This window comes from Fonsecaea monophora (assembly GCF_001642475.1).
Source record: "Fonsecaea monophora strain CBS 269.37 chromosome Unknown Scaff125, whole genome shotgun sequence".
In the NCBI taxonomy this organism is placed as follows: domain Eukaryota; kingdom Fungi; phylum Ascomycota; class Eurotiomycetes; order Chaetothyriales; family Herpotrichiellaceae; genus Fonsecaea; species Fonsecaea monophora.
The window spans coordinates 13,061-38,408 of NW_019174056.1; the positions used below are offsets into that span (position 1 = coordinate 13,061).

General features: G+C 52.9%; 11 protein-coding genes across 11 annotated transcripts; 8 read left to right on the top strand and 3 right to left on the bottom strand.

The window, feature by feature from the left end:
• Positions 1–55: 55 nt before the first annotated feature.
• Positions 56–2,078, top strand: AYO21_10601 (hypothetical protein; the record flags this gene model as incomplete). The annotated part of the gene is made up of 5 exons (XM_022660514.1): positions 56–263; positions 331–663; positions 724–1,032; positions 1,089–1,226; positions 1,282–2,078. 5 exons carry the CDS (start codon positions 56–58, stop codon positions 2,076–2,078), a joined length of 1,785 nt encoding a protein of 594 aa, XP_022507155.1.
• A 1,716-nt stretch (positions 2,079–3,794) lies between these two features.
• Positions 3,795–5,704, top strand: AYO21_10602 (hypothetical protein; the record flags this gene model as incomplete). The annotated part of the gene is made up of 4 exons (XM_022660515.1): positions 3,795–3,981; positions 4,072–4,167; positions 4,225–5,048; positions 5,117–5,704. The coding sequence occupies 4 exons, from the start codon at positions 3,795–3,797 to the stop codon at positions 5,702–5,704; spliced, it is 1,695 nt and encodes a 564-aa protein (XP_022507156.1).
• Positions 5,705–6,493: 789 nt separating this feature from the next.
• AYO21_10603 (hypothetical protein) lies at positions 6,494–8,531 on the top strand (the record flags this gene model as incomplete). Its single annotated transcript, XM_022660516.1, has 4 exons — positions 6,494–6,687; positions 6,855–7,220; positions 7,299–8,027; positions 8,111–8,531. The coding sequence occupies 4 exons, from the start codon at positions 6,494–6,496 to the stop codon at positions 8,529–8,531; spliced, it is 1,710 nt and encodes a 569-aa protein (XP_022507157.1).
• A 320-nt stretch (positions 8,532–8,851) lies between these two features.
• Positions 8,852–9,988, bottom strand: AYO21_10604 (hypothetical protein; the record flags this gene model as incomplete). The annotated part of the gene is made up of 6 exons (XM_022660517.1): positions 8,852–8,882; positions 8,935–9,173; positions 9,231–9,357; positions 9,437–9,586; positions 9,642–9,736; positions 9,800–9,988. The coding sequence occupies 6 exons, from the start codon at positions 9,986–9,988 to the stop codon at positions 8,852–8,854; spliced, it is 831 nt and encodes a 276-aa protein (XP_022507158.1).
• Positions 9,989–10,386: 398 nt separating this feature from the next.
• Positions 10,387–13,022, top strand: AYO21_10605 (hypothetical protein; the record flags this gene model as incomplete). The annotated part of the gene is made up of 15 exons (XM_022660518.1): positions 10,387–10,541; positions 10,600–10,623; positions 10,719–10,963; positions 11,019–11,108; positions 11,182–11,247; positions 11,307–11,387; positions 11,456–11,495; positions 11,553–11,869; positions 11,940–11,990; positions 12,049–12,178; positions 12,240–12,390; positions 12,441–12,552; positions 12,612–12,654; positions 12,723–12,774; positions 12,843–13,022. 15 exons carry the CDS (start codon positions 10,387–10,389, stop codon positions 13,020–13,022), a joined length of 1,737 nt encoding a protein of 578 aa, XP_022507159.1.
• Positions 13,023–13,897: 875 nt separating this feature from the next.
• Positions 13,898–14,851, bottom strand: AYO21_10606 (hypothetical protein; the record flags this gene model as incomplete). The annotated part of the gene is made up of 1 exon (XM_022660519.1): positions 13,898–14,851. One exon carries the CDS (start codon positions 14,849–14,851, stop codon positions 13,898–13,900), a length of 954 nt encoding a protein of 317 aa, XP_022507160.1.
• Positions 14,852–15,463: 612 nt separating this feature from the next.
• On the top strand, positions 15,464–17,530 carry AYO21_10607 (hypothetical protein; the record flags this gene model as incomplete). The annotated part of the gene is made up of 7 exons (XM_022660520.1): positions 15,464–15,730; positions 15,801–15,832; positions 15,911–16,101; positions 16,161–16,183; positions 16,236–16,281; positions 16,348–17,206; positions 17,317–17,530. 7 exons carry the CDS (start codon positions 15,464–15,466, stop codon positions 17,528–17,530), a joined length of 1,632 nt encoding a protein of 543 aa, XP_022507161.1.
• Positions 17,531–18,131: 601 nt separating this feature from the next.
• On the bottom strand, positions 18,132–18,437 carry AYO21_10608 (hypothetical protein; the record flags this gene model as incomplete). Its single annotated transcript, XM_022660521.1, has 1 exon — positions 18,132–18,437. One exon carries the CDS (start codon positions 18,435–18,437, stop codon positions 18,132–18,134), a length of 306 nt encoding a protein of 101 aa, XP_022507162.1.
• Positions 18,438–18,858: 421 nt separating this feature from the next.
• AYO21_10609 (hypothetical protein) lies at positions 18,859–21,612 on the top strand (the record flags this gene model as incomplete). Its single annotated transcript, XM_022660522.1, has 6 exons — positions 18,859–18,897; positions 18,975–19,152; positions 19,413–19,542; positions 19,617–19,964; positions 20,026–20,254; positions 20,962–21,612. The coding sequence occupies 6 exons, from the start codon at positions 18,859–18,861 to the stop codon at positions 21,610–21,612; spliced, it is 1,575 nt and encodes a 524-aa protein (XP_022507163.1).
• Positions 21,613–22,117: 505 nt separating this feature from the next.
• On the top strand, positions 22,118–23,025 carry AYO21_10610 (hypothetical protein; the record flags this gene model as incomplete). Its single annotated transcript, XM_022660523.1, has 2 exons — positions 22,118–22,452; positions 22,518–23,025. 2 exons carry the CDS (start codon positions 22,118–22,120, stop codon positions 23,023–23,025), a joined length of 843 nt encoding a protein of 280 aa, XP_022507164.1.
• A 455-nt stretch (positions 23,026–23,480) lies between these two features.
• Positions 23,481–24,515, top strand: AYO21_10611 (hypothetical protein; the record flags this gene model as incomplete). The annotated part of the gene is made up of 1 exon (XM_022660524.1): positions 23,481–24,515. The coding sequence occupies one exon, from the start codon at positions 23,481–23,483 to the stop codon at positions 24,513–24,515; it is 1,035 nt and encodes a 344-aa protein (XP_022507165.1).
• Between the last annotated feature and the right edge of the window lie 833 nt (positions 24,516–25,348).

Genomic DNA, 25,348 nt, shown 5'->3' on the forward strand with positions numbered 1-25,348 from the left:
CTTTGAACCTGTCCAAGTTACTCCACTGGCAGCTTCCACGCTTCTCCAATCCAGCATGGCAGAGACAAAGCCATCCCTAGGTCAAGGGAGTGAGAATGACCACATCCGTGAAGACGCCATTGGAGGCACTTCATTGGACCGGCGGTACTATCGCAGCTTTCGATTCCTTGGGTCTATGGTCGCCTTTTCCTTGTCGCTCTGTGGATCATATGTGGGATATCTGCTGCCTGTCGGAATTCTGACCATTATCAACGCTGACATTGGTAAGCCCTGAAGGGTCTCTCCAGACTTCTCTCACTGCATCCCGGGCCGCTGACCATGCTAGTCTAGGTCCCGATGCAAACTACCCCATGATTGCGGTTGCTTGGACGATCAGTAATGCACTAGGCAATCTCCTGGTCGGTCGCCTCTCGGACATCTTCGGTCGACGATACTTTCTCCTTGTCGGGAATGCCCTGGGCCTCCTCGGGTTCATCGTTTCTGCCGTGGCCCGGAATATTTCCTCTTTGATAGGGGCAAGTGTCTTGATTGGGCTTGCAGCCTCAGTATCTTTGACATTCTATTCAGCTGCAGGGGAGCTGGTACCCATCAAGGATCGTGGGTACTGGTATTTTGCAATCTTTGTGCCTGTCATTCCGTTCGGCATGTTCAGCGCTTGGTTAGGTCAGTCTCGGCTTCGATGATGCAGATTGGCTTGATGTTGACGCCGCATCTTCCTTCTAGCACACAACTTTGTTCTCATCGCGACCTGGCGATGGTGCTATTACCTTGCGATTATTATTCAGGGGGTGGCAGTCATTTTGCTGGCTGTCGCATATTTTCCTCCTTCAGTGGAACAACTGCACAGCGAGAAATCGCGTCGACAATTGATCAGCGAGATCGACTATCTCGGCATATTCCTATACACTGCCGGAACGGTTCTATTCCTCCTGGGTGTGAGCTGGGGCGGCTCCACGTATCCTTGGAAATCGAGCGAGGTCATTGCATGTCTTGTCGTAGGCGGTGTTACCTTGATACTCTTCTTTACCTGGGGTGCGTATTTTACTCTCCGGGTTGTGATTGTTGTGTTCACGCTAATCTCTTTGCAGAGGGATTTGGACATCCCACAAGTCCACTACTACCGGTGAAGTTCCTGGTTGGGGACAAACGAGGGTTCTTCTTCCCGGCTATACTTGGCGGCGTTGACTCAATGTTTTACTACGGCCTGACCCTCATCTGGCCCACTCGTATGTGGAAAAGCACTCTGGAGGGCCCTTCATTTGCTAACCTTTGCTGCTGTAGAAGTGAACACTGTCTACACCACTGGACTTCGCACAGAGGGATGGCTTGCTAGCATTCTGTCAGCCGCATCCCAGACAGGCACCATGGTCGCGACCCTTGTCTTCTACCGGATGGGCCATCAGCGGATTGCCCTTGGCGTCGCATTTACCATCATGGTTGGGCTCACTGGTGGCCTCACAGTGACAAATCCCACCAACCGAGCGCTTGCCATAGGTCTTGTCACACCAGCCGGATTTTGCATCGGCTTCAGCGAAACCATCATCCTCATGCTCGGCCAGGCTTGTCGAGATCCGCACATGATTGGGTTGGCGGTTGGGACGCTCGGCTTCCTGCGCCTGCTCTTTGGAGCGGTCGCCCAGGCTCTCTACACTACTATCTTGTCGAACCGACTTGCTACAACCTTGCCGCGCAGAATAACTGAGTTCGCGGTGAATGCAGGGCTCCCTACTTCGGCATTGCCCGATCTGTTCCAGGCGGTGGCTACTCAAGATCCGGATGCTCTAAACACTGTGCCAAACATCACGTCGAGTGTCATCGAAGCGGTCACAATGGGCCAGAAGTTTGCATATGCCGATGCCTTCAGCAGTGTGTACTGGACGGCGTTTGCATTTGGGGCTGTCGGTGTTGTGCTTACACCATTTGTAAGGAAGGATGTCAATGACGAGATGACTGCCTATGTGCCCAAGAAATTGCGTGGTGTGTTGGATGATGGTAAAGTTGCGGATGGGAAAGACCTCGAGTTTGAGAAGGGCCAATCTACCACCCATGTCGATCATCACCTTGCGAAGTCTGCGTAGAATGTGAGTTGCTGATTGATCGGGATAGTCAGGTAGACAGGACTGCATGACAGGGCTCGGTTTGTGTCCCGGTTCTGTACAATTTCAAGGCAATCTCAATGAAGTTCGTGGAAAAAATGCCGACTCGGAATCTCGGTCTGGTAAGGTCGGAATTATCTCTCAACAGCTTATAAGAGCAGTAGTCCCTGGGTGCTCGTCAAAAATTCTCCCAACAACCTTCAAATCTCCAATCGTGACGATTGCTCCTCCAAGCAGGCACCCGTGGCCTCCAGAAGGCTCACCTGACTGCTCCCAATGGGAGAATGGAGGCTCGAAGCTCCTGACATATGAAATCTGTTGGAAACATTGAGACAAGGTAGAGTACAAGCCATGCTGACCTGCTTCAAAGTGGTCGGCGACTTCATTTCTTCACATAGCGGCACCAAATGCGGGTTTAGGCCCACAACGACGAACGTCTCTCTGACAAACAGCTCGTCCTGACGCAAGAGCAGGGTCTTTCTGGGTTATACCCGGTAGAGGCAAATCCTGGAGACTGATAGACCCGTCCGTGCTGGTGGCATGGGGAGATTGCGAACCCTGACTTGGTGGAATACTCCACAACTGGCCCCCTCCACGTTCGGCCATATACTTTCCACCCCACAATTATCAGCTCCGTCAATAACCAGTGGTGTGGGGATTTTGCCAGGTACCGGGAGCTTGTGTGTACTTTGCTGAGTCGATTATAATACGATCAAGGGCGATGTACCTCTGGTTGAACAGACTAAGAGTTGGGACAGGACAGAAAATAGAGCGTGATAAGTGACAGTATGTGATTGGCTGTCAGAGTTCGATGCGGGTCCGCGTCTTTCCCGATACGGATAGCATTGACTAGCCTAATAAGGGCAGTTCATCGTTCCATCCTGTCGAGCTGGTCGACATTGCCCGCTTACCGGACTTCTGCAGCTTGGCGCGGAGAACAACTTTTAAATCGGGTCAAGCTCTTCGTCCTCCTTGATACTTTTGAATGCACTCAGCCACCACCCACTTGCCCCTGATGGAAGACGTCGAATTTGACATCAGTGCACCTGTAAGTTTTGGCCATGGATACCGCCCTATACTCGGATCGCTAGGCGCCCGGAATTTTACAAATCTGGCTCACGTATCCCACCAGAACAGGCGCCCAGGCACAAAAAGATCCCAATATGTGTCTCGAGCATGGTAACCTTGAGTTGATCATCTTCTCCAACCTCCCCAGATCTGACAGTTTAATAGTGTTGAATGTCAAAAGCGTAAAGTAAAGGTCGGCCAAGACCGCTGCACTCTCTGGTTGTCTCCCTGAATTCGCGCTGATTTCATTTCTTGGCCTAGTGTTCGAGAGAACAGCCTGGCCCTTGTCAGGCATGCCTCAATTGCTCGCTCACTTGCGTGTACAACACTGGCGCCCGGAAACGGCGCTCAACCAAAGTCAAGCAGCCTTCGACAGTGCAAGTACCATGGTTGCTGAGATATGTAATTCCGCGCCACTGACCGGTACCTAGTCAAACATCCCAGGCGATATCTGCGGCTCCCTCGGAAATGTCGTCCACTGCACCGGCGACTACTACCGCGATACATCCGCTACAATCTGACCAGTCGCCTAATAATCCTTCAGGGTCAGAAAGGACGGACCCAAATGCTGATATATTAGCCAGAATAGCCAGACTAGAGCAGGGATTGGCCATGGAGCAAGCTAGAAGAATGTCAGGCTTACAACCTTGGGACATCAGCTATACGCTTCCTGGCCCATCGCTTGACAACGTACCATTGGACCTTGATCACAGTGATATGTCAGCCATTCTTTCGTCTGAGCACGGCACGATGCAGCAGGAGGATAGACCTGGTCCGAATGATCCACAGGCCTGCCAGAGCGAAGCACTTCCGGAAGGTCAGTCTAATGGAGTGACTCTCCCCCAAAGGACCAGAGGCGGTCGGTGCTGTTCCCCGGGTCCTGGAAATACGTATGCTTGCCATGGAGATGACTTGCAGCTTTGGTCCCAGGAAAACAGTAGCCTGGAGATTGAACTCATGCGGAAGCGCTTAGAGACATATTTTGTGGTTATAAACCCGTATTGTAAGTATCGAGAGCGCATTCAGCCCGAATCTCTTGCTAAATACCATGTCCCAACAGACCCGTGCTTGAACGAAACACAGACGCTCGCCCAGTTCGAGAATTACCTGCAAATGGACGAACAGGAGAAGTTGAGCTTCGACAGTGTTCAGTTCGTGGCCATGCTCCATCTTATTTCCTCCCTCCTGGCCATCTTGGAGGACTCTTCTAGCAATTCCGACGACGAAATTCCGGGCTGGACGGGTTTCAAACGTGCAAGCCATCTTCTCTACCACACCGCATGGCTGGCAGACGGCAATCTCGCCACCATTCAAACCCTAATCATCAAATGTACCTACCTCCTATATGCGGAAAAATACAATGCGACTTACGACGCCGTGGGACAAGCCGTAAGGCTGTGTTTTCTCATCAAACTCCATACTCAATCGGAAAACGACCAATATCAAAGCCCCTTTGAGACACATATGCGGCAAAGGGTTTTCTGGGCTCTCTACTGTCTCGAGCGAAACGTTGCCCTTGTCTGTGGAGTTCCTTATCTGATTCGAGACTCAGAGATCCAGGTCCCTCTCCCCAGTGAACTGGATGATCAGAGTCTAGGGAACACGGAGCAGGTCCCAGATGAGAGTCCTACTTATTCGTTTATCCCCCATCTTCACTGCACGTCGCAGTGGGCTCAGCTCAGCTCTCAATGCTGGGATCATCTTTTCTGTGCGAGCGCCAAATGGCCAGTGGACGAGGATTTCATTATCACAATGGATGCCAGGATCGAGTATCTGCGGAACCGAGTCCCGCAACAACTGTCCTGGAGGAAATTTGCTGCGAACAAGGAGCACGCGGGTGACTCGCCGCCTTACATGAAACGGCAAGCCATGATCCTCCATCTGGTAAGTGTGTCCCGTGCTGCCGAGACTCGCTCTTGCCGACACGTCTTGCTGACGTTCCCTGCCAACAGCGCTGTAACCACCTGCGGCTGCAAATACGACGAGAGAACATCCTGACGACGGAATTCCGCACTCGAGATGTACGTAACATCTTGGACATTGCGACAGACTCGGTCGACATCCTCCACAGCTTTCACTTCTCGCCAGAATTCGGCCTGCTCTCGCGATACATGTGCGTGACTTACATCACAGGCGCTCTGATTGCTGTAGGTGGTGTGATCCTGGGCGACAAGCTAGACAGCAGCATCCTTATCGCCGCGACGCAAACGTTCAGGCGCGCGGTGGACGTCCTGCGTAGCATCTCTGTGACACTCCGGCTGGCACGGTCGAATCTCAAGAAACTGGAACGAATCATCGATGCCACCGAGAGAATCGCCCAGACTCACGAGGTGAATTTGATCAGTGATAGTCTCGTCACGACGTTCACCTCGACCCAGCCAAGGTCGAGTGACACGGGCCTAGGGGACGCAGGCAGACTCCCGGACAAAGATACCACGGTGCCCTTTGACCAGGGCAACATCGACGACGGCCCTATCCGCATGATGTATACGCCTGCATTCGATGCACACTATTGGGACTCTTTGATACTTGACCTGTGATTTCGTCCTCTCCCTCCTGGGGGGTTTTTGAGAATTGACAGGCCTGGAACCAGCGTGATTGCCAGCCCGTGCAAGAAGGACTTTGCAGACGGGCGGTGAACCTGTGCCACACAAGAAGAGCGACACTCGGACTGCATTGGACTCGTCGAAAGTGTTGTCCTTACTGAGTATCGTCAAGGAAAAGGAAAAAAAAACGCGTTGAAGAAACTTACTCATTAAGGATTTCCTCTGGCCACCGCAGACGTATATCTTCAAGCCTAGGTGTAGCTTTGCCGAAGCGCGAGCCGACACCACAAGACTGAAAGTCATACTATGATGTGGTCAGACAATTTGGCTCTATGTATATATCATACTTGGCTAGGTAATCGGAATCAGGATGCGGAAGAAACACAGACACGGATTACAAGTTGCCTTCGCACAAATGTGACTGAGTCGAACTACCTGATCTCCATTGGCTCCGGAATGATCTTGCATCCTTTATGGGGTAGACAGCACTAGTATGTATCTACGACCCACGCACGGTCCAGTCACCTGCGAACGAGACCCAATTCTCCTGAAATTCCGAGAGTCGAAGACCACGTAAGATTTAGTGGGAAGACACCTAATCAGGCTCCGTCGCCAGTCCCGGCCGCTGTTGTGCTAGCACCTGTTTACAAGTGTCTCTTTATCCGACGGCGCGATCATTTGTACTCGGTGTGTATAATTATTATCGAGGGGGCCATTTGTCTAGAACTTCCTTGACCACACTGCCCGTCCCATCCGTGAAGTTTCTTGTTTGCAGTCACAAGCATGACTTCCGACGCGTATACCGTCCAGGAACGACCTATCCACTCCGGGCGAAAGCTGAGAGTCATCTGCATCGGCGCTGGGGCCTCGGGCCTCCTTCTGGCGTACAAGATCCAGTACAACTTTTACGAATCTGACGTCGAACTGCAAATCTACGAGAAAAATCCCGACCTCGGGGGTACATGGCTCGAGAACAGGTCTGTGAAGGGACACATCCGGAAGGCTCTTGCCTTGGAACGGTGTTTTTGATTGACTTGGGGAATAGATATCCTGGCTGCGCGTGTGACTGTCCGGCACATACGTGGGTGTTCCCCGGCGAGGCTCTATCCATCCACCGATGCGCGTCTAGCTGACCGAGTCGTAGGTATACGTGGTCTTTCGAGCCCAAGGCGGACTGGAAACAGACGTTTGCGACATCCCCGGAGATTCATCGCTACTTTGACGAGTTTGCCGCCAAGTACGACTTGGAGAGGCACATTCGGTACAACAGCCAGGTCTCGGGCGCGAAGTGGAACGACGAGCAAGGCAAATGGGCGGTGGAGATCACGCAGAATGGCAAGGTTGTCCACGATGTCTGTGACATCCTCATCAATGCGTCTGGCATCTTGAATAACTGGCGGTGGCCCGCGATTCCAGGCCTGGAGAATTTCAAAGGGCCAAAGCTACATTCTGCCGCGTGGGACGAGACTCTGGATCTGACTGGGAAGAAGGTCGGATTGATTGGCAACGGGTCAGCTAATTCCTTCATGTTTACCTGGCGGTGGAAATGTCGTGGCTTGTCGTGCATACTGACTGACAGTGGTGCTAGATCCTCGGGCATCCAGATTCTCCCCGCCATTCTTCCCGTGGTCGATTCGGTCGTCAACTTCATCCGAGAGCCGACCTGGGTGTCGCCTATGCCTCTCCCTGGATTCGAGGCCCGCGAGTTCAGTCAGGAGGAGCAAGATGAGTTCCGCACCAACACGGCCAAGCACCTCGAGTTCCGGAAAACGATCGAACGCACGGGCAACCAAGTATTCCCCTTGTTCCTGCAAGATTCCGACGCACAGAAACAGGCATTTGAGCATTTCAAGTCCGGCATGAGGGAGCAGATCCAGTCCGACTATCTCAAAGATAAGCTGGTGCCACAATGGAGCGTCGGCTGTCGCCGCCTGACCCCCGGAGTGGGCTACTTGGACAGCCTGGCACATCCCAAATCGTCTGTGGTATATGGTGAGATCATGCGGGTGACCGACACCGGGCTTGTGATGGATAATGGCGAGGAGCACCCTGTGGATGTGCTCGTCTGTGCCACGGGATTCGACACGACCTTCAAGCCACGGTTTCCACTGATCGGTCCTGATGGGAGTTCTCTAGCGGAGAAATGGGCGGCAGAGCCGCTCTCCTATCTCGGTATCGGCGCCCCAGGATTTCCAAATTACTTCATGTTCTTGGGGCCGAATTGTCCCATTGGGAATGGACCGGTGCTCATCGGTATCGAGACGCAGGCGGACTATTTCATGAAGTTCATCCAGAAAGTTCGGGAGGAGAATATCAAGTAAGGAGGGCCCTTTCGCTGGACATGCCCCCCTGTCGTTCTCTGTCAAGGGTTTGAGTCACTAACTCGTTTGCTCTTCTCAGGTCTTTCAACCCCAAAGAAGCAGCTGTGGTCGAATTCAAAGAGCACAAAGACACATGGATGAAACGGAGCGTGTGGGACCAAGAATGCCGCTCCTGGTACAAGAACCCCGCGGGACAAATCACCGCCGTCTGGCCTGGCTCCGTCCCCCACTACATTGAGACGATGGAGCGGCCGCGCTTCGAGGACTACGACTGGAACTACCTGACGGCGTCGAATCGGTGGTCGTTCCTGGGGAATGGCTTCTCGCAGCGCGAGGCACTGGGTGCGGACCTGGGCTGGTATATTCGGCAGAGGGACGATGCTGTTCCTCTGGGGAAGAAGGAGAGGTTTGTCTTTACGCCAGGTGCAGACGACCACACGGTTCCGGCCGCGACGACGCTGGGGGCGCCTGTTAATCCGCCGGTCAATCCCCGCTTATGATTGCTACTGCCAATGAGGGATTTCTGAGAATGTTGCTCTATGTAGAATGTACTGGTTTGCTCAGCTAAACAGATGTCTTTTGTAGAAACCAGCCAGTGGGGAATGCTGTCAGTGTGACAGTGACCTTGCACCTTTCTGGTGGTCAACAGGCTCATCTCGGTCCTTGGTCTATGTACGAGTGGATGAATACTTCTATGCCTTCCTTCACCCTTGGCTTCCTTCCAATACGTTGTCGACGTACTGGTCCAGCTAACGCATAGCCTCACTAGACCACCACGTGCACATATCTCCCGTGCATAGCCACTGTAGCTTGAAATTGCCTAGAAGTTGTTCTCGTTCACAGTAAATCCGCTAGAAAAGGTCAGCAAGGCAGTGTCGCAACAGTCTGGGACAAAGGTCTTACTTGTCGCAAACGAGATTTTGCGCGTTGACCAGGCTCATCTTGGGACTACACAGTAGCGCCACGGCGTCACCAATCTCCTCAGGCCATGCTGTCCGACCCTGTCGTGCCTCGAAGCCTGCCCAGGCCTCCGCGAGGCGTGGGTCGCCAAGAGACCCGTCGGTGGCGGCCATCGAAGTATACACGAAGCCGGGAGACAAGGCGTTGACACGGATATTCTTCTGTCGATATTCCAGAGCCGCCTTGATAATATGTCAGTTAGCCTCCCGGGAGCGTAGGCAGTGTACGTGGGCACTTACTGTCTTGGTCATGCCGTAGACGGCATGCTTGGATGCAGTGTATGCGACGGTCGTTGAGCCGGACATGATGGAGTTGACAGAGGCGAAATTGACGATGGCGCCCCGCTGGGGGACTCTCCTGCCCTCGCTGTTCATTTGTTAGAAAGAGGCTCGCCAAGTTATGGAAAGAACATTGACTGGTCGAGACGGGATGGGGGTTTGCTTACAGGGTCAAAGGCTGTTGCTTTTCCATCTGCCGTAGTTGGAATTTCATGCAGATGAAGACCCCCAGGGTATTGATCTTCAGGCACTTATCGAAGGCGGCGGCGTCGACGGCGGTCGTGAATCCCAGAGGTCCCGCGACCCCAGCGGCGTTTCTGCTCCAAGGTCAATAGACTTGTCCTCGACGACGTCCTGATGGTTGATACTTACGCGGCGTAGTCAAGGCGGCCAAACTCTGCAACTGTTGCTTCGACCGCCTTCTCAACCTGAGCCTCATCGGTCACGTCGCACCTGATGGCCAGGCACTATCACAGTACCGTCGGTCAGTGCTGCCCATGCTCGTCGTATTCCTGACTGTGTGGGCTTACCTTTGCACCCTCCTTGATAACCTCCTGCTTCGTAGCTTCCAGAACATCATCGGGGAGGACATCTACAATGGTAACACCCCGGCATCCTTCTCGTGCAAACGACAGGGCCACTGCTTTCCCGAGTCCGCGCGCTCCACCAGTAACGAAGGCGACTCCTGATGGCAATACCCACTGTTTTGACGGCGACATGGTTGTTCAAGTCTCAGCACTTTCTCGCATGTACACTGAAGCGGGGAGTGTCCTTGGGACATGTCACTGCTGCATAACGCTTGGATTTAACAGTGTCAGTGATATCTCTACACCCTTTCCGATGCTCTGGCCTGCGGAATCGTTGTACGCCACGACATTCCTGAAGGGGGATGTTCCCTTTAGGTTTACTAGCTTCACTTGCGAGTTGCTTCCGGTGTCAGCCAAGAGCTCGGAATTAAGACGAGGAGGAGAACCAACGCGGGTGGCGTGTGAGATAGCCTTGGGGTAAGAGGGTCGAGAATTTATATACAATACCAACGAGTCATGAACACTTAATGAGAGACCTATCTGTGCTATCTACATTCAATCAAGACAGTCACGGGCGTAATAGTTATACAATGGTTGCTGACCCTGCGTACCATATCCCGGACCAATGGCTCGAGGCGGAAAGGCCCGTCCGCATCATTTGTGCTGGTGCTGGGCCGGCGGGGATCCTGGCAGCGTACAAGGTGCAGAAGGACTTGCCAAATGCCAGCATCGTGTGCTATGAGAAGTGAGTGTGGCACTCTCTCGATTGAATAGAACTTCCACCTTCTGACACCCCAAAACAGGAATCCCAGCATAGGTGGAACTTGGTAATTGCAACCCTGGAGCTCGAGACATTGGTCATCCGTGTCTAACGATCACAGGTACGAGAATCGCTATCCAGGATGCGCCTGTGATGTGTAAGTCTCCCCTACCCCTGCCGCCAGCGCGTCGCCGTCTCGTTGCTGATCTGCATCGACTCGCCCCAAAGTCCGGCTCATGCGTACACATATCCATTTGAGCCAAACCCAGAATGGTCCAGCTTCTACGCTGGTTCGCCAGAGATCCTGGAGTATTTTAAGAAATTCACCGAGAAATACGACCTCAACAAGTATATCAAGGTCAATTCCAAGGTCTCCAAAGCCATCTGGGACGACGAGAAAGGAATCTGTAAGCGCCTCGACTCGACAGCTCGTGGCCTGTATTCTAGGCTGATACATTGCAGACAACGTCACCGTCGAGACCAAAGACGGGCCTATCGAGGATTGGTGCCATGTCCTGATCAATGCTACTGGGTACTTGAATAGCTGGAAATGTGGGTTCCTTGATCCCTCACCTCGCTCTGTGAGTTGAGCTGCGTGGGTAAGACAGAAACTGATTGATGGTAGGGCCCGATGTGAAGGGCTTGAACACCTTCAAAGGGACTTTGCTGCACAGTGCGAACTGGGACACATGTGAGCAGGGGTCGATGGGTAATGATCAAGTGGAAATAGGTGCTTACTACTTTTTGCAGCGATCGACTGGAAAGACAAGAGAGTCGCGATTCTGGGGACTGGTTCTTCGGCAATTCAGATGGTGCCTCAGATCCAAAAGAGTGGGTTGATCTTCCTCGACTATGGAGGCATCCATGGTGTGTCCTTTGACTGACTTGCCCTCATGAAGCTGCCAAGTCGCTGGTGACATTCATGCGATCCGAGACATGGTATGGATCCTGTGGCATCTGTACGTATAGGCGCCCAGGTTAACCCAGTCAATCTAGGATTTCTCCTCCCGTGGCTGGCGACATTCTCGAAGCCGACAAGACCACCTCAACCGACAAAGAAGCAAGCAAGCGCCCCGAAGCACAGTACTATTATACCGAGGAAGAGAAGCGCCGCTTCCGCGAAGATCCTGAAGCGCTGACCACGTACCGGAGGAACTTCGAAATTGAATTCAACAAAATGTTCGACATGTTCATCCAAGGCACCGACGCCGCTCGATTGGCCAAGGAGTTCATGACAGAGGAGATGAAACGGCGTATCGGCCCAGGGCATGAGGAACTCAAGGAAAGAATGATCCCGAAGTGGCCGGTTGGATGTAAGCTTCCACACATCTTCTTTAGCCTGTGAGGCCTTTTGATATAGAACATGTCTAACCCAAACCACAGGTCGTCGAGTTACACCCGGTGATGGATACCTAGAGGCCCTTGTCCAGCCAAGTAAGTCAGTCTGCATAGACTCGTCACTCTTCCCAGCTGACCAGGTATCTCACATCAGACGTCCGCTACATCTTCGACGAGATCGCGGAGATTGTGCCCGAAGGTCTTCGCGACGCCAAAGGAGAGCTTCATGAAGTGGACATTATCGCTTGTGCGACCGGCTTCAACATCGCATTTACACCTTCTTTGTGAGTGTCTTGACTAGAGGAACAAAACTGTTGATCAATCTAACATACATCGCGATAATAGTGAGATCAAGGGCGCTGGTGGCGTGGATATGCACGAGTTCTTCAACCCAGAGCCTCAGGTCTACCTCGGCCTCGCAGCTCCCAACTTTCCTAACTATTTCATTATCAATGGTGTCCGGGGCAACTGGGCGGCCGGAACGGTCCTTATTACTGTAAGTAATCGTGTATTGTGGGGAGGAAGCATATACTGATGGGGCTACAGCTCGAAGTCTCGGTCAACTACATTGTCGAGAGCGTGAAGAAGATCCAAAAGGAGAATATCAAGTCCATGGTGGTCAGACAGGAGTGTGTCGATCAGCTCTACCAACATATTGGTTCGTGTCCGCCAGGAATCGACTGGTGAAGGTGCTGGAGTTGACCGATCGATTTACAGATGAATGGCACAAGCGATCCGTGTGGAACGCAGATTGCAAGAAGTCAGCATAACCTGTCCCTCACACTCCCTTCCCGCAGAGTTGGGTATATGCTAACACTGATGATTTAGTTGGTACAAGCAGAACATCGTCGGCGGCAAGCTCTGGATCTGGGGCGGCTCGGTAAGCACGGCCTTCCTCCCCTTCTCTGTATCGTCGAACTATTTCACTCACGAGATTTTCGTTCCAAGGGCTTGCATTACAACAAAACCATCCAGAAACCCCGATTCGAGGATTACACGTACAAATATAGAGATGGCAATATGTGGGCGTATCTGGGCAACGGCTTCACCGAAGCACAAGTCAACCGCGACAGTGCGCGGCTTGGGACGTACATGAGGGCCTCGGATACACCATTCGAGTTGTATTAGCAGTGGGCTTGAAGGACGAGCAGATTCGGAGGTTCAAATCCTCGAGATACAGAATATATGCATTTGGAAGGCTGTAGCAAAAGAAGCGAGAAAAGATGAACGTGCAGAGTTGCAGGTTGAAGGATAATTCTCTTTCTTCCCGACAACGGTAGTCCTTGCGCAGTGCTTCAGCAATCTCTGATTTTACGAAATAGACCTCCGCTTCTGTGGAGAGGAATACTTCCTCAGAACGATAGAGATGCCAAATCAAGTGGTTCTGATGATAGACAAGACATTTGTATCGCTGTCTTGTGGGCGACCGAGAACTACTCAATGAAGTCGTGGTTTCTTTTTCGCTGCTCGACCGAGACTGTTGCTGAACAGCTCAGTTCGCCGGCCATGTGGCTGAACATCTCCCCATTCCATCAAAGGGACCTCAGGAGTCAGGCGCCCCTTGTCTCGATCTGCTTTTAGAAAAGGCAGTGGCTCACCAGAGCAATCACCGGATCGGTACCAAAACAAGCTCAATCATATCAGCGGTATGGATTCTCACCTCCTGGGCCGTGCTTAGGAGCCCATGGCCGCCATCAGGTGCTCATATCGGAGCAACAGCGAAGTGCACGACAGTTCGGAATTTGCTAGTTTGTGTGGTTCTTATGTCGAGTTTGCCTGAGCTCAACGGAATAAAGTGATTGGTCTAGGCTCTTAAATGTGGATCTATCCACCCTTTGGTGGGGCTACTGGTAATATTATACCACAATTAACCCCCGATGCAGATGGACACGACAACACGATGGACAAGCACATGGGTTAAGATGACTGACAGGCAAAACATTTTCTCGAGAATTGTGACAGTGACCGCGTCATTCAATTCAACGGGTAAGCACCACATCCATCTAATGAGTGCCATTGGTCTGGACGAGAACATTCCCACAGGCGTCGTAATACTTGACGGCACCCTTTCTCTCAGGGCGTTCTAATGCCCAGACGATAAGCAGGGGCTCGCTTCCGTGGTTCCTCAAACAATGAGGTGTCCCCGGTGGGAAATACAGCCCGTCCAGGTACCCGACCTCCTGATTTCCTTTGCCCAGGTTAACGATCCCCTTGCCGCCGACCACGATGTAGACCTCGGCCGTTTCGTGGCTGTGAGGCACCTGCTTGTGGCCTGGCAGCACGGTGGTCATCCCCAAGGCTAGCTTGTCACTCACCACCGACACACCAGGGTTGAGGTCTAGAAACCCTTTGTCCCCTCCGACCCAGTTCACAGACCATCGCAGGAACTCGGGTTCTTTGGCCCGCGGCGCTGCCCACGAGGGATCCAAGTCTTTCAAGCTGACTGTGAGAATGGGATCCCGCGATGGAGCCCGATCAAGTTCTTCCTGCGTATTACAGTAGACGGTCACTCCCTTCGCCTCTATCCCGTCGTGTAGCCAGACTAGCTCAACGTCCTCAAATCCGCAGTTGCGGACGCCATGCGGGACGCCTTTGGGGATGTATATGCAGTCCATAGGCCCGGCTAGATGGGATCCTCCGTCAGCGTCGTAGCTTTGGACGTGACCTTTCAGGATGATATAGATCTCCGTGATACTGTGGTAGTGTAGGCCTTCTTGACGCTGCCCGATTGGGAGGTACATGTATCCGACGCCAATGTTTTCACCTGTAACTGCACGTCCAAGGCTGGGATTCACGTATCCCGCGGGCCCGCCAACCCAGCTGATCAGCCATCGCATGAATCCGGGGATCTTTGCGCTGGAGACATGCCAAGATGGCTCAAGGTCCCGGAAGGGGATGATCGAGGCGACCTTGTTGGAGGTGACATCAGGAGATTCATCGTATGACTCTTTCCCCATTGTTTAATGACTCTTGCAGTGCCCGTTCGATGCTGTAGGGAGCCCAACAGAGCAGATCCACTCACAGAGGCCCGTTCACAGTGCGTGAGTTGGCGAGGGAGACTAAAGTTGAGGAAGGCTGCTTTACCAATAGGGAGGAGATCGAGGAGACACACGCACGTTGGGACAGGCAATATCCCCTATCACAGACGAGAGAACGGCCAGTTGCTAATACGACACCCGGATACTGACACTGGATTGAAGATTATTTGTATAAGCTGTACGGGTATAGCGTCTCACACCGCATAACCTGTTGTCGGAATCGGGCATTGCTGGCGGAATAAGATCGGCCACTGACACCTTGGGTTTTCTCCAAACACTCCGTGCGATACGACTTGTCGCCTGGGGAGGAGCAGAAAAGAGCCACTCACTGTGCTTCCGAGAACGACAATGTCTCCTGATCAGCTTTGCCACAAGGGGATCATCCAGCCCAAGTGTCGCCCCTCGAAGTACTCGGCACAGCTGAAGTGATTGCGGCCCACATTACATTCGTATTCCGCATCGATATATGACTTCCTTGACAATCTGGTCCTTGATGCCTCGATTGCCCTGGAGACAACAATTCATTCAATAATGGATAATTCAACGACTGTCCACGACACTTACCATCTCCTGCCCTTTGGGTTGGGGGCTCAGAATGACGGACGACGCAGTTTACTGGCGTATGCCATTATTGCCGTGCTGGTCGTCGTCCTGACACGGGCATATTTCTCGCAGACAAAATTGCCAGATGTGCCGATGCTCAAGATCTCAAAGCTGCCCGGCGCTGCGGGAGCCGCTGAAGATCTCGCTCGGTACATCAAAAACGGAGCAGAGGTGATGCAGGTCGGTTGGGAAAGGGTATGTGTGCCCAATTTCTCTCTCTGTAGCGAAACAGCGAAGAGGATCAGGCTAATCGAGGTTGGTGAAGTATTCCAAAAAGGGCCAACACTACTTGATGAGGTACGTTCCAACGCTGCTGCTACTACATCGCATGTGATACCCGAAAAGAATTCAATGCCAACATGGAAAATGCTACAGGACTCCGGGCTTCACAATGCTGGTCGTCGCACCGCGACTCACGGAAGAGATACGGTCTGCCGCCGATGACACGTTGAGCGCCGTCAAGGCGAACAGCGAGTTCATGCAGTTCCGCTACACGCTTCACAAATTCATGGAGACCGACCAGTACCACAATGTCGTCGTCCAGAGACAACTGACCCAGAATCTTGGTAAGAGCATAGCCAGACCGAATGAGGAAATCCCTCCTTGCTGACGACTTTGCCTTCAGGCCCTAGTCTTTACGCCATCGTAGTAGGTGGTACCGCGAACATGTGTCATGTTTGAGTACTAAACAGACTCCCAGGACGAGGCCAAAGGCTCTTTCAAAGACACCCTGGGCACATTCAAAGGTAAGAGCCCAAGACGGATCCATCATTACTACTCCCCGGCATCTTTCTCTGTGAGTTAACTGACAGTGTCGTTCCCCTTAGTGCCCACCGACCTTACCATGTGGAATCTCAGCTTCGACATCGTCACCCGCACCGCCAACCGCCTGCTCTTTGGACCGGAACTGGCCAAAAACGCCGAATTCCTCCGCCTGAGCGTCGACTTTTCCTTCATCATGTTCGGCGGCGCCGACATGATCCGCACGTACGCCGAGATCCTCAAGCCGCTGGTCCTGTACTGGAAGACGCCGATGCACAAGACGCTGAACCTGGCTCGCAAGCATCTCGTTCCGGTGATCGAACAGCGCATCGCGCTGATGCAGCAGCACGAGGCCGCGGGGACCATGGACGTGTGGAAGAAGGAGAAGCCCAACGACTGCATCCAGTGGGTTCTGGACGTGACGCCGCTGGAGAAGCGAGATCCCCAGATGCTCGTGTACCGCATGCTACACATCAACATCGCGGCCGTGCACACCTCAAGCGTCACCTTCCTCGACTGCATCTACGAGCTCGCCGCGCACCCGGAGATCCACGACGAACTGCGCCAGGAGATCCTCACCACGTTTGCCGCCGAGGGGAACTGGTCCAAGCAGGGTCTCACCCATCTGCACAAGATGGACAGCTTCATGCGTGAGTGTGTCCGCTTCAACCCGGTCTTCTCGGGCAACCTCGACAGGATTGCCCTCAAGGACACCACGCTCAGCGACGGGACGTTCGTGCCAAAGGGGACATGGGTCACGGTCCCCTCGTACCCGATGTACATGGACGACGACTACTACGAGAACGCGCACGAATTCGACGCGTTCCGCTTCTCCAAGAAGAGAGAAAAGTCGGGACAGGAGACGGCGTTTTCGTTTGTCCAGACAAGCACGACGTATCTCCATTTCGGGTGAGTATTGTTAAACATCCCCACACATCCACCCACAAATCTTTGCCCCTTTTCTTTGTTCAGAAGATGAGACAAAGTCGGCCTTGCTAACCTTTTGGCCTCCCTGTCAGTCACGGAAAACACGCCTGTCCCGGACGCTTTTTCGCCGCCAACGAGATCAAGATCCTGCTGGTCCTCACCCTGATGAACTACGACATCTCCCTGCCCGACCCGACCAAGAAGCCGGAGCCCGTGTGGTTCACAAAGGCGCGAACACCGAGTACCAAAGGCGTCATTCGCTGGGTTAGTCGGCCCGAGGTCCCCGACTTTGCGCGCTTTGAGTGAGGAGATTGGCGGATGTCTTGTCGAACCAGAGACACGGCGATTGGTGTCTTCTTGGACGGCGAGACAGCGAACAATTCTATAGAGTTTCTTTTGAGTCCCTGAAACCGATATTGCCAAGGGGTCCGAAGGGCTGGTGAGGTCCAAGAATTGACGAGGTGAACGGAGCGGGTGTGGATGGAGATAGCGCAATTTTTTTTTGTAGTCAGAATATCCCTTTTGACGTGACCTTGAACCCGTCTTCTACTGGCAATCTGATTTTCATTTCCTTGAGGCTGGATATTATAGAACAATGCGGACTGTGATAGTGAGAACGTCGCGTCGATTGTGTAGGTCAATGCTGCATCTTTCAAAGGGCTTTTTCTTCGCGATAGCAAGTCTCCAATCTCTTCTTTCCTTCGGCTGTTTCTTCCGGCCCATGCACCACGAAGCCATCAAGTCGTCGAGCTCTTCTCCATTCCTCTGTGATCTAGCCTGTCGACGGATCGGTCCTGCCAGTATTGAAGATATGATCTACTCACATTCAGCCCCCTTGGTTCAAGGAACCACATTAGGCATCCGGGCCTGAAACGCAGAAGACGGCACGAGCACTCCAAAATCTTTATCAACAGTACTCGAGTTCATCGTTTGTCTTTGACTGTTCCGCTTTGACGACTTTCAGTGCGACATACCGCTGAGACCTGTTTCTTCTCATCTTTCGTTTCAAGAAATTAGCGCCAAGGTGTGATGATGACTTGTGCCTCTGGTCCAGAGCTAGCCACACGGTGGAATATTGACCATAACCTATTTTTGCGACGGTTTTGTACCGAGAACTGGATATGTCGCCCAGGTGCACCGGATGGCAGCCACCGTGTCGATTCTGTTTGACGGGCTCGACCGCGTCGTAGATCCTCTCGAAGCGGCGCGCCATCTCGATAATACAAGACGCACTCAGGGACAAGTTGACGAGGCACCAAGGACGGGAACCGCAATAGGCTTTGGGTGACCCCAACCATGCCCGATTAGGCTAGACTAGCTTAGCCGTATACCACTAGGCCGATTTCAGTCATGACCCCCGCACAAACGATGGAGCCTAACGGAAACCCCATGATTCGCAGGCCTGTCTCTGTCTCCTCGGAAATAAGGATCTTGGTGGGATGGCAGGTTTCCGCTTTTCACCTTCGCTTCACGAGTCGTTTTAGAGATCATAAGAGAGCAGCCCATTTCCTCGCGCGATGGATCCGTCCGTCTTGATGGTACAAGAAGAAGTTGCTTCAACTCTATCAATAGCACTGGACGGAGCCAGTCGTTCAACATTTCACCATTGACAAAGATTGCATACAGCAAGAACCATGTCCAACTCAGATACACCTCGCAAGATGAGGGCGGCGGTCTTCCAGGAGGCATGTGCCTGTAACCGGAATGCCTTCTTCAGAGCACTTTTCCAAGCTAACCGCATTTTGTTTAGGTTGGGAAGCCAGTGGTGGTGACTGAGATCGATGTGCCTTCGATAGGGAACGACGAAATCCTTGTCAAGGTAGCCAGTGCGAGCCTGTGTGGCTCGGATCTTATTGTCTACAGAGGGTACCTCGGCCCACCGGCAGGACGCGTTGGAGGCCACGAAGCTGTCGGCCCTATTGTCCAAGGTGAGAGATTTTGTTTTCACTCCACGGCTCTCTGAGAAGGCATCCATGTACCGGGCTTACCAATGCAAACCCTTTGGTCCGTCAGTCGGCAATTCTGTCAATGGGTTCAAAGTCGGAGATCGAGTCGGCTTCTTGAACTGTTTGACCACGTGTGAGGCGTGCACTCAGTGTCTAGGTAAATTATAACTTCCCCTGGACGTGCACGAGCAACGCCCATTGTAGCCCCCCCGCGGCACGATGTTGGAACTGACCCGACCCAGCTGGACAACAACAGTTTTGTGAATCCGGAAAGATCAACCAAGGCTTTGACACAAACGGTTTCTTTGCCGAATATGCGCGGGTCAAGGCTTTATTTGCTGTCAAGATCCCTGACGGGCTGCCTCTTGAGCGGTAGGATATCTCGCCCCGACGTCGTGTTTTTTTTTTCTTTTACCGTCAACTAACCGTGGAACGATGTCCAACAGACTCTCTCCACTGTTTTGCGCAGGAATCACAGCGTTCCGTGCCCTAAAGCAACTCATGCCGCTCCGGGCGGGTGTAATTGGAGTGTTTGGGCTCGGTGGAGTGGGCGTGTTCGCCGTCCGCTTTGCCAAAGCCTTGGGGTATCAGGTCCTGGGCTTTGACATCTCGACTGAAGCCAGGGAAGCTGCGCATGGATACGGTATAGACGCTACGGTCGATATTTCGGACGCAAATGCCGTCTCCGAAGCCCTCGCTCGATTCGACAAGTCCGCGGGGCTGGACGGGGCCATTGTTGCAGCCGGCGTGCCTGCGGCATATCAGGCTGCTATCAACTACACTGGATTCAATGGGTAGGAGACACTCCTCTCGCGTTAACCACAAATCGGCAGAGCTAACGCCACACACACACAGGACAATAGTGGCGGTGGGAGTGCCGCACACGGACGTAAGCATTACTATTTTGCAGTTTGTGAAGAAGAATCTGCGGCTGCAAGGAACCCAAAGCGGCACTCCGCTGGAGCTGAAGGAGATGATGCAGCTGGTCCAGGCACATTCAATCATCCCGGATGTAGACTTGTCGCCGCTCGACGCTCTTCCCGAGCTAGTGGATGCTTTGGCGACTGGTAAGATTACACGCAAAGTAGGCGTCGTTTTCGACAATACGCAGACCAGTTAGCATGATAACGAGACACTCCGTCGGTTGGGGGGAAGGGGAGGCAAGTCCTGGCAGAACGGACACAACTTCATCATTGGCTCTGCTGCAGAAAAGGTTCTTTCTCTCACCACCCACCTAGAGGGGTTTCAGCTGGACGCGAGACTCTGTTTTCGATTCTCCAGAAACAGCTGAGGGGCAATTCCCATAAACCTCCACCCAATTACCATCACATAGGCACCATCGAAATAATCTTTCTCATTGTCGTACAGAGCGACGAGGAAGAGAGGCTCGGATGGAACTTTCCCGGCTCGATTCTGGGGAGGCCAGAACCGGAATTGACTCGCCACGTAGGACAGCCAGACTGCCGGCCGAAGCAAAGACGTGACCGCTTCCCCCGTCGTTGCAGTCATTAAATGGACAATAATACGGCCCCGTAATGGGGTCACATAGGTTGTTAGGAGGAATCACAAGTCATCGCACAAACTGATACTACCCATGGCACTCTCGTTGACAGGGAAATACGTTATCGTGACAGGCGGCACCAGGGGCATTGGGTATGCCGTTGCCAAAAAGCTAGCATCAAGAGGCGCAAAGGGGGCAAGTCCTGCAATATGATGCTGCACATATGGCACCACCGCTGACCATATTTCGTTGACAAGGTGGCCTTTACATACAACTGCAACCCTTCACAGGCCGAAGAGGTGGCCGCGGAGATCAGGAGTCATGGATCCGAGGCATTGGCCATTCAGGGCGAACTGAAAGACCCCAATTTCGCACAGTCGGTTCTGGACAGTGTCCTCCGCGGATTCAACACGCGTACGATTGATGTCCTGGTCAACAACGCAGCCCTGACGGGGTTAAATGATAATCTGCCGGTCAAGGACGTTACTATCAAAAACTTTGACGACGTCTTCCACGGCAATGTTCGGGCACAGATGTTCCTGATGCGAGCGGTGCTGGAACATCTTCCGGAGAAAGGGGGCAGAATCATCAATATCAGCTCCATCGCCGCCAAGAAGGCCTCGCTCGAACCCTATGTAGTGTATGGGGCGTCGAAAGCTGCTCTGGAGTCTCTCACACGCTCCTTCGCGATGGAGTTTGCGTCCAAGTACGGATGCACAATCAACGCCGTCACTCCTGGGTTCACAGTTCACGAGGACATACTGAAACGCATTCCCAAGGAGACCCTCGAGCAGGCGAATCAGCAACAGAATGTGGAGAAGCGATTCGGCAACCCCGACGACGTCGCTGAGGTCGTAGCATTTTTGGCTTCCGAAGAGTCGCGTTGGATCAACGGCAATTGCGTTCCCGCTAACGGTGGCGCCAATATAGCAGCAGAATAGACAGACCAATGGTATTGGAGCCGGGATAGAGTCCCCAGACCCTTTCCGTCCGAGTCAAGAGATCCGTACTAGAAGAGAAAGTCCATTGTACCCTGTCACGATCACGCGTGGGAAAAAAGGCGTGCCGAACGCTTTGCAGCAAGCCACCTCTCTCCAGCGATCGCGAAGGAAAGAAACACCCCTTTCCACGGCCACGGGTGATTTTCTTCCATCAGAAGCAATATCCGCTTCCATGTCCATGTTCATGTCGCCGGTATAGCTGTTGCATCGTTGCAGATCATACCCGTAGTTAATTCCGGTAATCCTCCTTTCGTCGAGGCCCCCTCCTTTCGTCGTGGACCCCGACGGTTGATGGTCCCGTTGGAGTCGGAATCAATGGGAACGGCGGCGGATGACTCGCGGTATCCAGTCGTTCACTGGTGAGATTGTGCACACATATGATGAGTTGCTGTCCCCAGAGATCACGAGTTGTCGCTCAAGTTGTGGTGGATAGTCACAGTCGACCATGTCAGGAGAAACTGGTTTCAGCGCGCTGGTGACCGGCGGTGCGTCAGGCATAGGAGCCGCTGTCAGCAGGAAACTCGCCTCCCGCGGCATTAATGTCTTGATAGCTGATGTGCAAGATGAGCTGGGAGAGAAGCTGGCTCAAGAAATCAAGTCCGCCTTCAAGGTAGAGGCTGTTTACCTCCACACAGATGTTTCAAAGGAGGCAGACATTCGGAACATGATTGCGACTGTGGTGAAGAAGTTCGGCCGCCTGGACTATGCCGCCAATGTGGCCGGCATCTGTGAGAACACACAGTTTGAAGAGCACAGCATTACCGCAGAGATGGTCGACAGGTATGTGCACGGCTCACAAATCATGGCAGCCCCGAAGTCAAATCCATTCTCATTCGTGACTGCAGGACGTACTCCATCAATCAACGGGGTGTATGGCTCTGCCAGAAGCTAGAGGCTGAGCAAATGATAACTCAGGAGCGTCGCGCTGTTGAATTCTCGCCACCTTCACCACAAAGCATTCAACCCCAGCGCGGTGCAATCGTCAACGTGGCCTCTACGACGGCAGTCGTAGGTATGGGGTTTGGCGCCTATGCTCAGACCAAGGCCGCGGTGGTCACTATCACGCAGAACGGCGCCTTCTTCTATGGGCCTCAGGGAGTTCGTTGCAACTCCATCTCTCCAGGAGGCACCGTCACTCCCATGATGTTGAGGAACGTACCCGAGCAGTTTAGGGGGACTGATACTCACGAACAGCCGGGTAACGTGCTTGTGCAGCCGATTGCATTGAAAACCATGGCAAGGCCCGAGGAGCAGGCGAATGTGATCAGCTTCCTGTTGAGTGCGGAAAGCAGCCAGGTCACCGGCGTCAATATCTTGGTTGACGGCGGCTTCACGTTCACACGCTCCGGATGAACCGGGACGTTGCCAGTGTAGAAATGGCAGTTATTTCCAAACAGTCAGCGGCATTAAGTCCAGGTAACAGCATGCTCGTGATGTGTTGGCTTCAATTGGTCAAAGACAGTTCGTGAACTGGGGCCGATATAGAACATTTTCTCATGTATATCAATGCTGACTGGTTTTTTCTCACTCGGTGACTGAGCGTACAAGCCTCACGAGCACCCGCGGAATACTTCCATGTTGAGCAATCGATGCTAACATAGTAAGGCCCACTGAAATTCCGAGGAGGGATGGCGGAAGTTTCGCGGAGGCGGTGCTTCAATACGATGATGGCGGCACAAGCAGCAGCTCGCTCATTTCATCGTACTGGCTGATCATAAACTCTCCCTTCCTTGCTTGGTCAACTCAAAGAGCTTCTCTCCCTCCCTCATCCTCCAAACTTTGCAAAGTGTACAGGACATAGTGCCATTATGCCTCTGAAAAACCAGCAATATTCACAATTCTCAGCCGAGTTTGAAAATTTCCTCAAAGGACAGACCGAGGGAAATCCACTTGCAGCTCTTCCTCTTGAAGAAGTACGCGAAGCTGTTGCAAATGCAGAATCAGCGCTTTGGGACCGAGACAGCGAGGGGATCAAATGGAGGGAACTCAGCATTTCAGCACCATCAGTAGGATTGGAAGTTCCAATCAGGATATACGAGCCAAGTACCTCGCCACAGGAGCTCCCAGGTCACATTGCCTTCATGATTCACGGAGGTGGATGGACCTTGGGTGGCGCCTACTCGGATTCCTTCGCGGTACGTGCCCTTGTGAGGAGGCTAGGCATGGTTGTCGTCACGATCGGGTACCATCTCGCCCCAGAGAATCCCTTCCCAGTAGCGTTGAATGAGTGCTGTGACGCTCTTCATTGGATTTGCACTCAATCGGGACTGGTAAAATCGCCTCAGCAGAAACTTGTCATGGCCGGATTCAGTGCTGGGGGGAATCTATCAGCAGCAGTAACACAGTGGGCGTGCAGAAACCGCTTGGCTCGCCACATCGCAGCGCAGGTTCTCTTTTCGCCCGCCACCTGTCACTACAAGCAGCTGGCACATGCCAGCCACGCCTTCAACACAGAGTTGGAGTCAATCAACAATGCAACCTCGCCTTTTCTGTCGCCCGAGCAGCTCAAAGGCTTCTGGGACATATATGACGCAGCGGATGGGAAAGACTCAAGGGTGTCGCCTCTCCTGGCCGAAAACCTGTCCACTCAGCCTCCAACTTATATTCAGGTCTGTGGTGCCGACCCTCTGCGCGATGAAGGCCTCGCCTACGCGGAACGATTGCAGAGGGCAGGCGTGGAAGTCGGAATCGATATCTATGCTGGGATGCCGCATGCTTATCACAGTGATTTGATCGCTATCCCAGGGCGCGGGAGAACTATGGATGACTTGGTAAAGTGGTTGAGTCTCGTCTTGTCGCCGCGAAGCATTTCTGAGGACAGCATCAAGTCACAGTTATCTTGAAGGGATTGCTGTTGGTGCGCACTGGGATGCGGCCCACTGCCTGCAGTCGAGGGTGGCACGAGGGTGGTAAAACTTAGTCTGTGGCTATAAGCAAAGGCGACCTTCAAATGGCCGCTATGACCGCGATCTTGAGTAAACAGAGTTGAAAATGACGTGCCACTTAAGGAGAAGGTGGAAAGCATGAGCCCCCTTCCCCTTGCGGCTGACCTCAACCTCGGGGCAGCCCGGCCGAGCTTAGTTTGTTTGCTATGTTTGTTATGTTTGTTATGTTTGGTCAGTAGGCCGTCAGGACAATTCTACAACTACTACTCTACCTACATGAGTCTCAATTTCGCAACAGCTCCCCCCTTTCAGCATGACCATATTATGATTTGATTTAGCGAAGGGGACTTCTCCTATCCTATGACTCGATGGCGAGTTACTATTTGAAGCCCACGCTTGTGCCGTCTTGTGCTGCACGGTGACCAATGTATCGCCGAGTCTCGATACGTACAGCTTCATTGGCTCCTGAATTTCCGTTCATGGATAGACATGACCCTTCGCCTCAGTTAGGAGAGTACCGCCAGTGAACGAGAATCTATCAAGCACATCCAAACCCTTACCGTGTACGGAATCTCGGAAGTGACAGACTGAGAAAATCTGACAAGTACACAATCTTAATTCCGAAAATCTGCGAGTGTGCTATGCGGATGTGAAGGATCAAAGTCACTGGAGCATGCTCTCTAGGGCAGCGAGTCCAGAGGGGTCCCATCGGGCCCAAAACACCGATAATGTCCCTCAAAACGAGATCAAGTCCATCGCAGTCCGATCATCGCATGCAGTTCCGTTCAGTC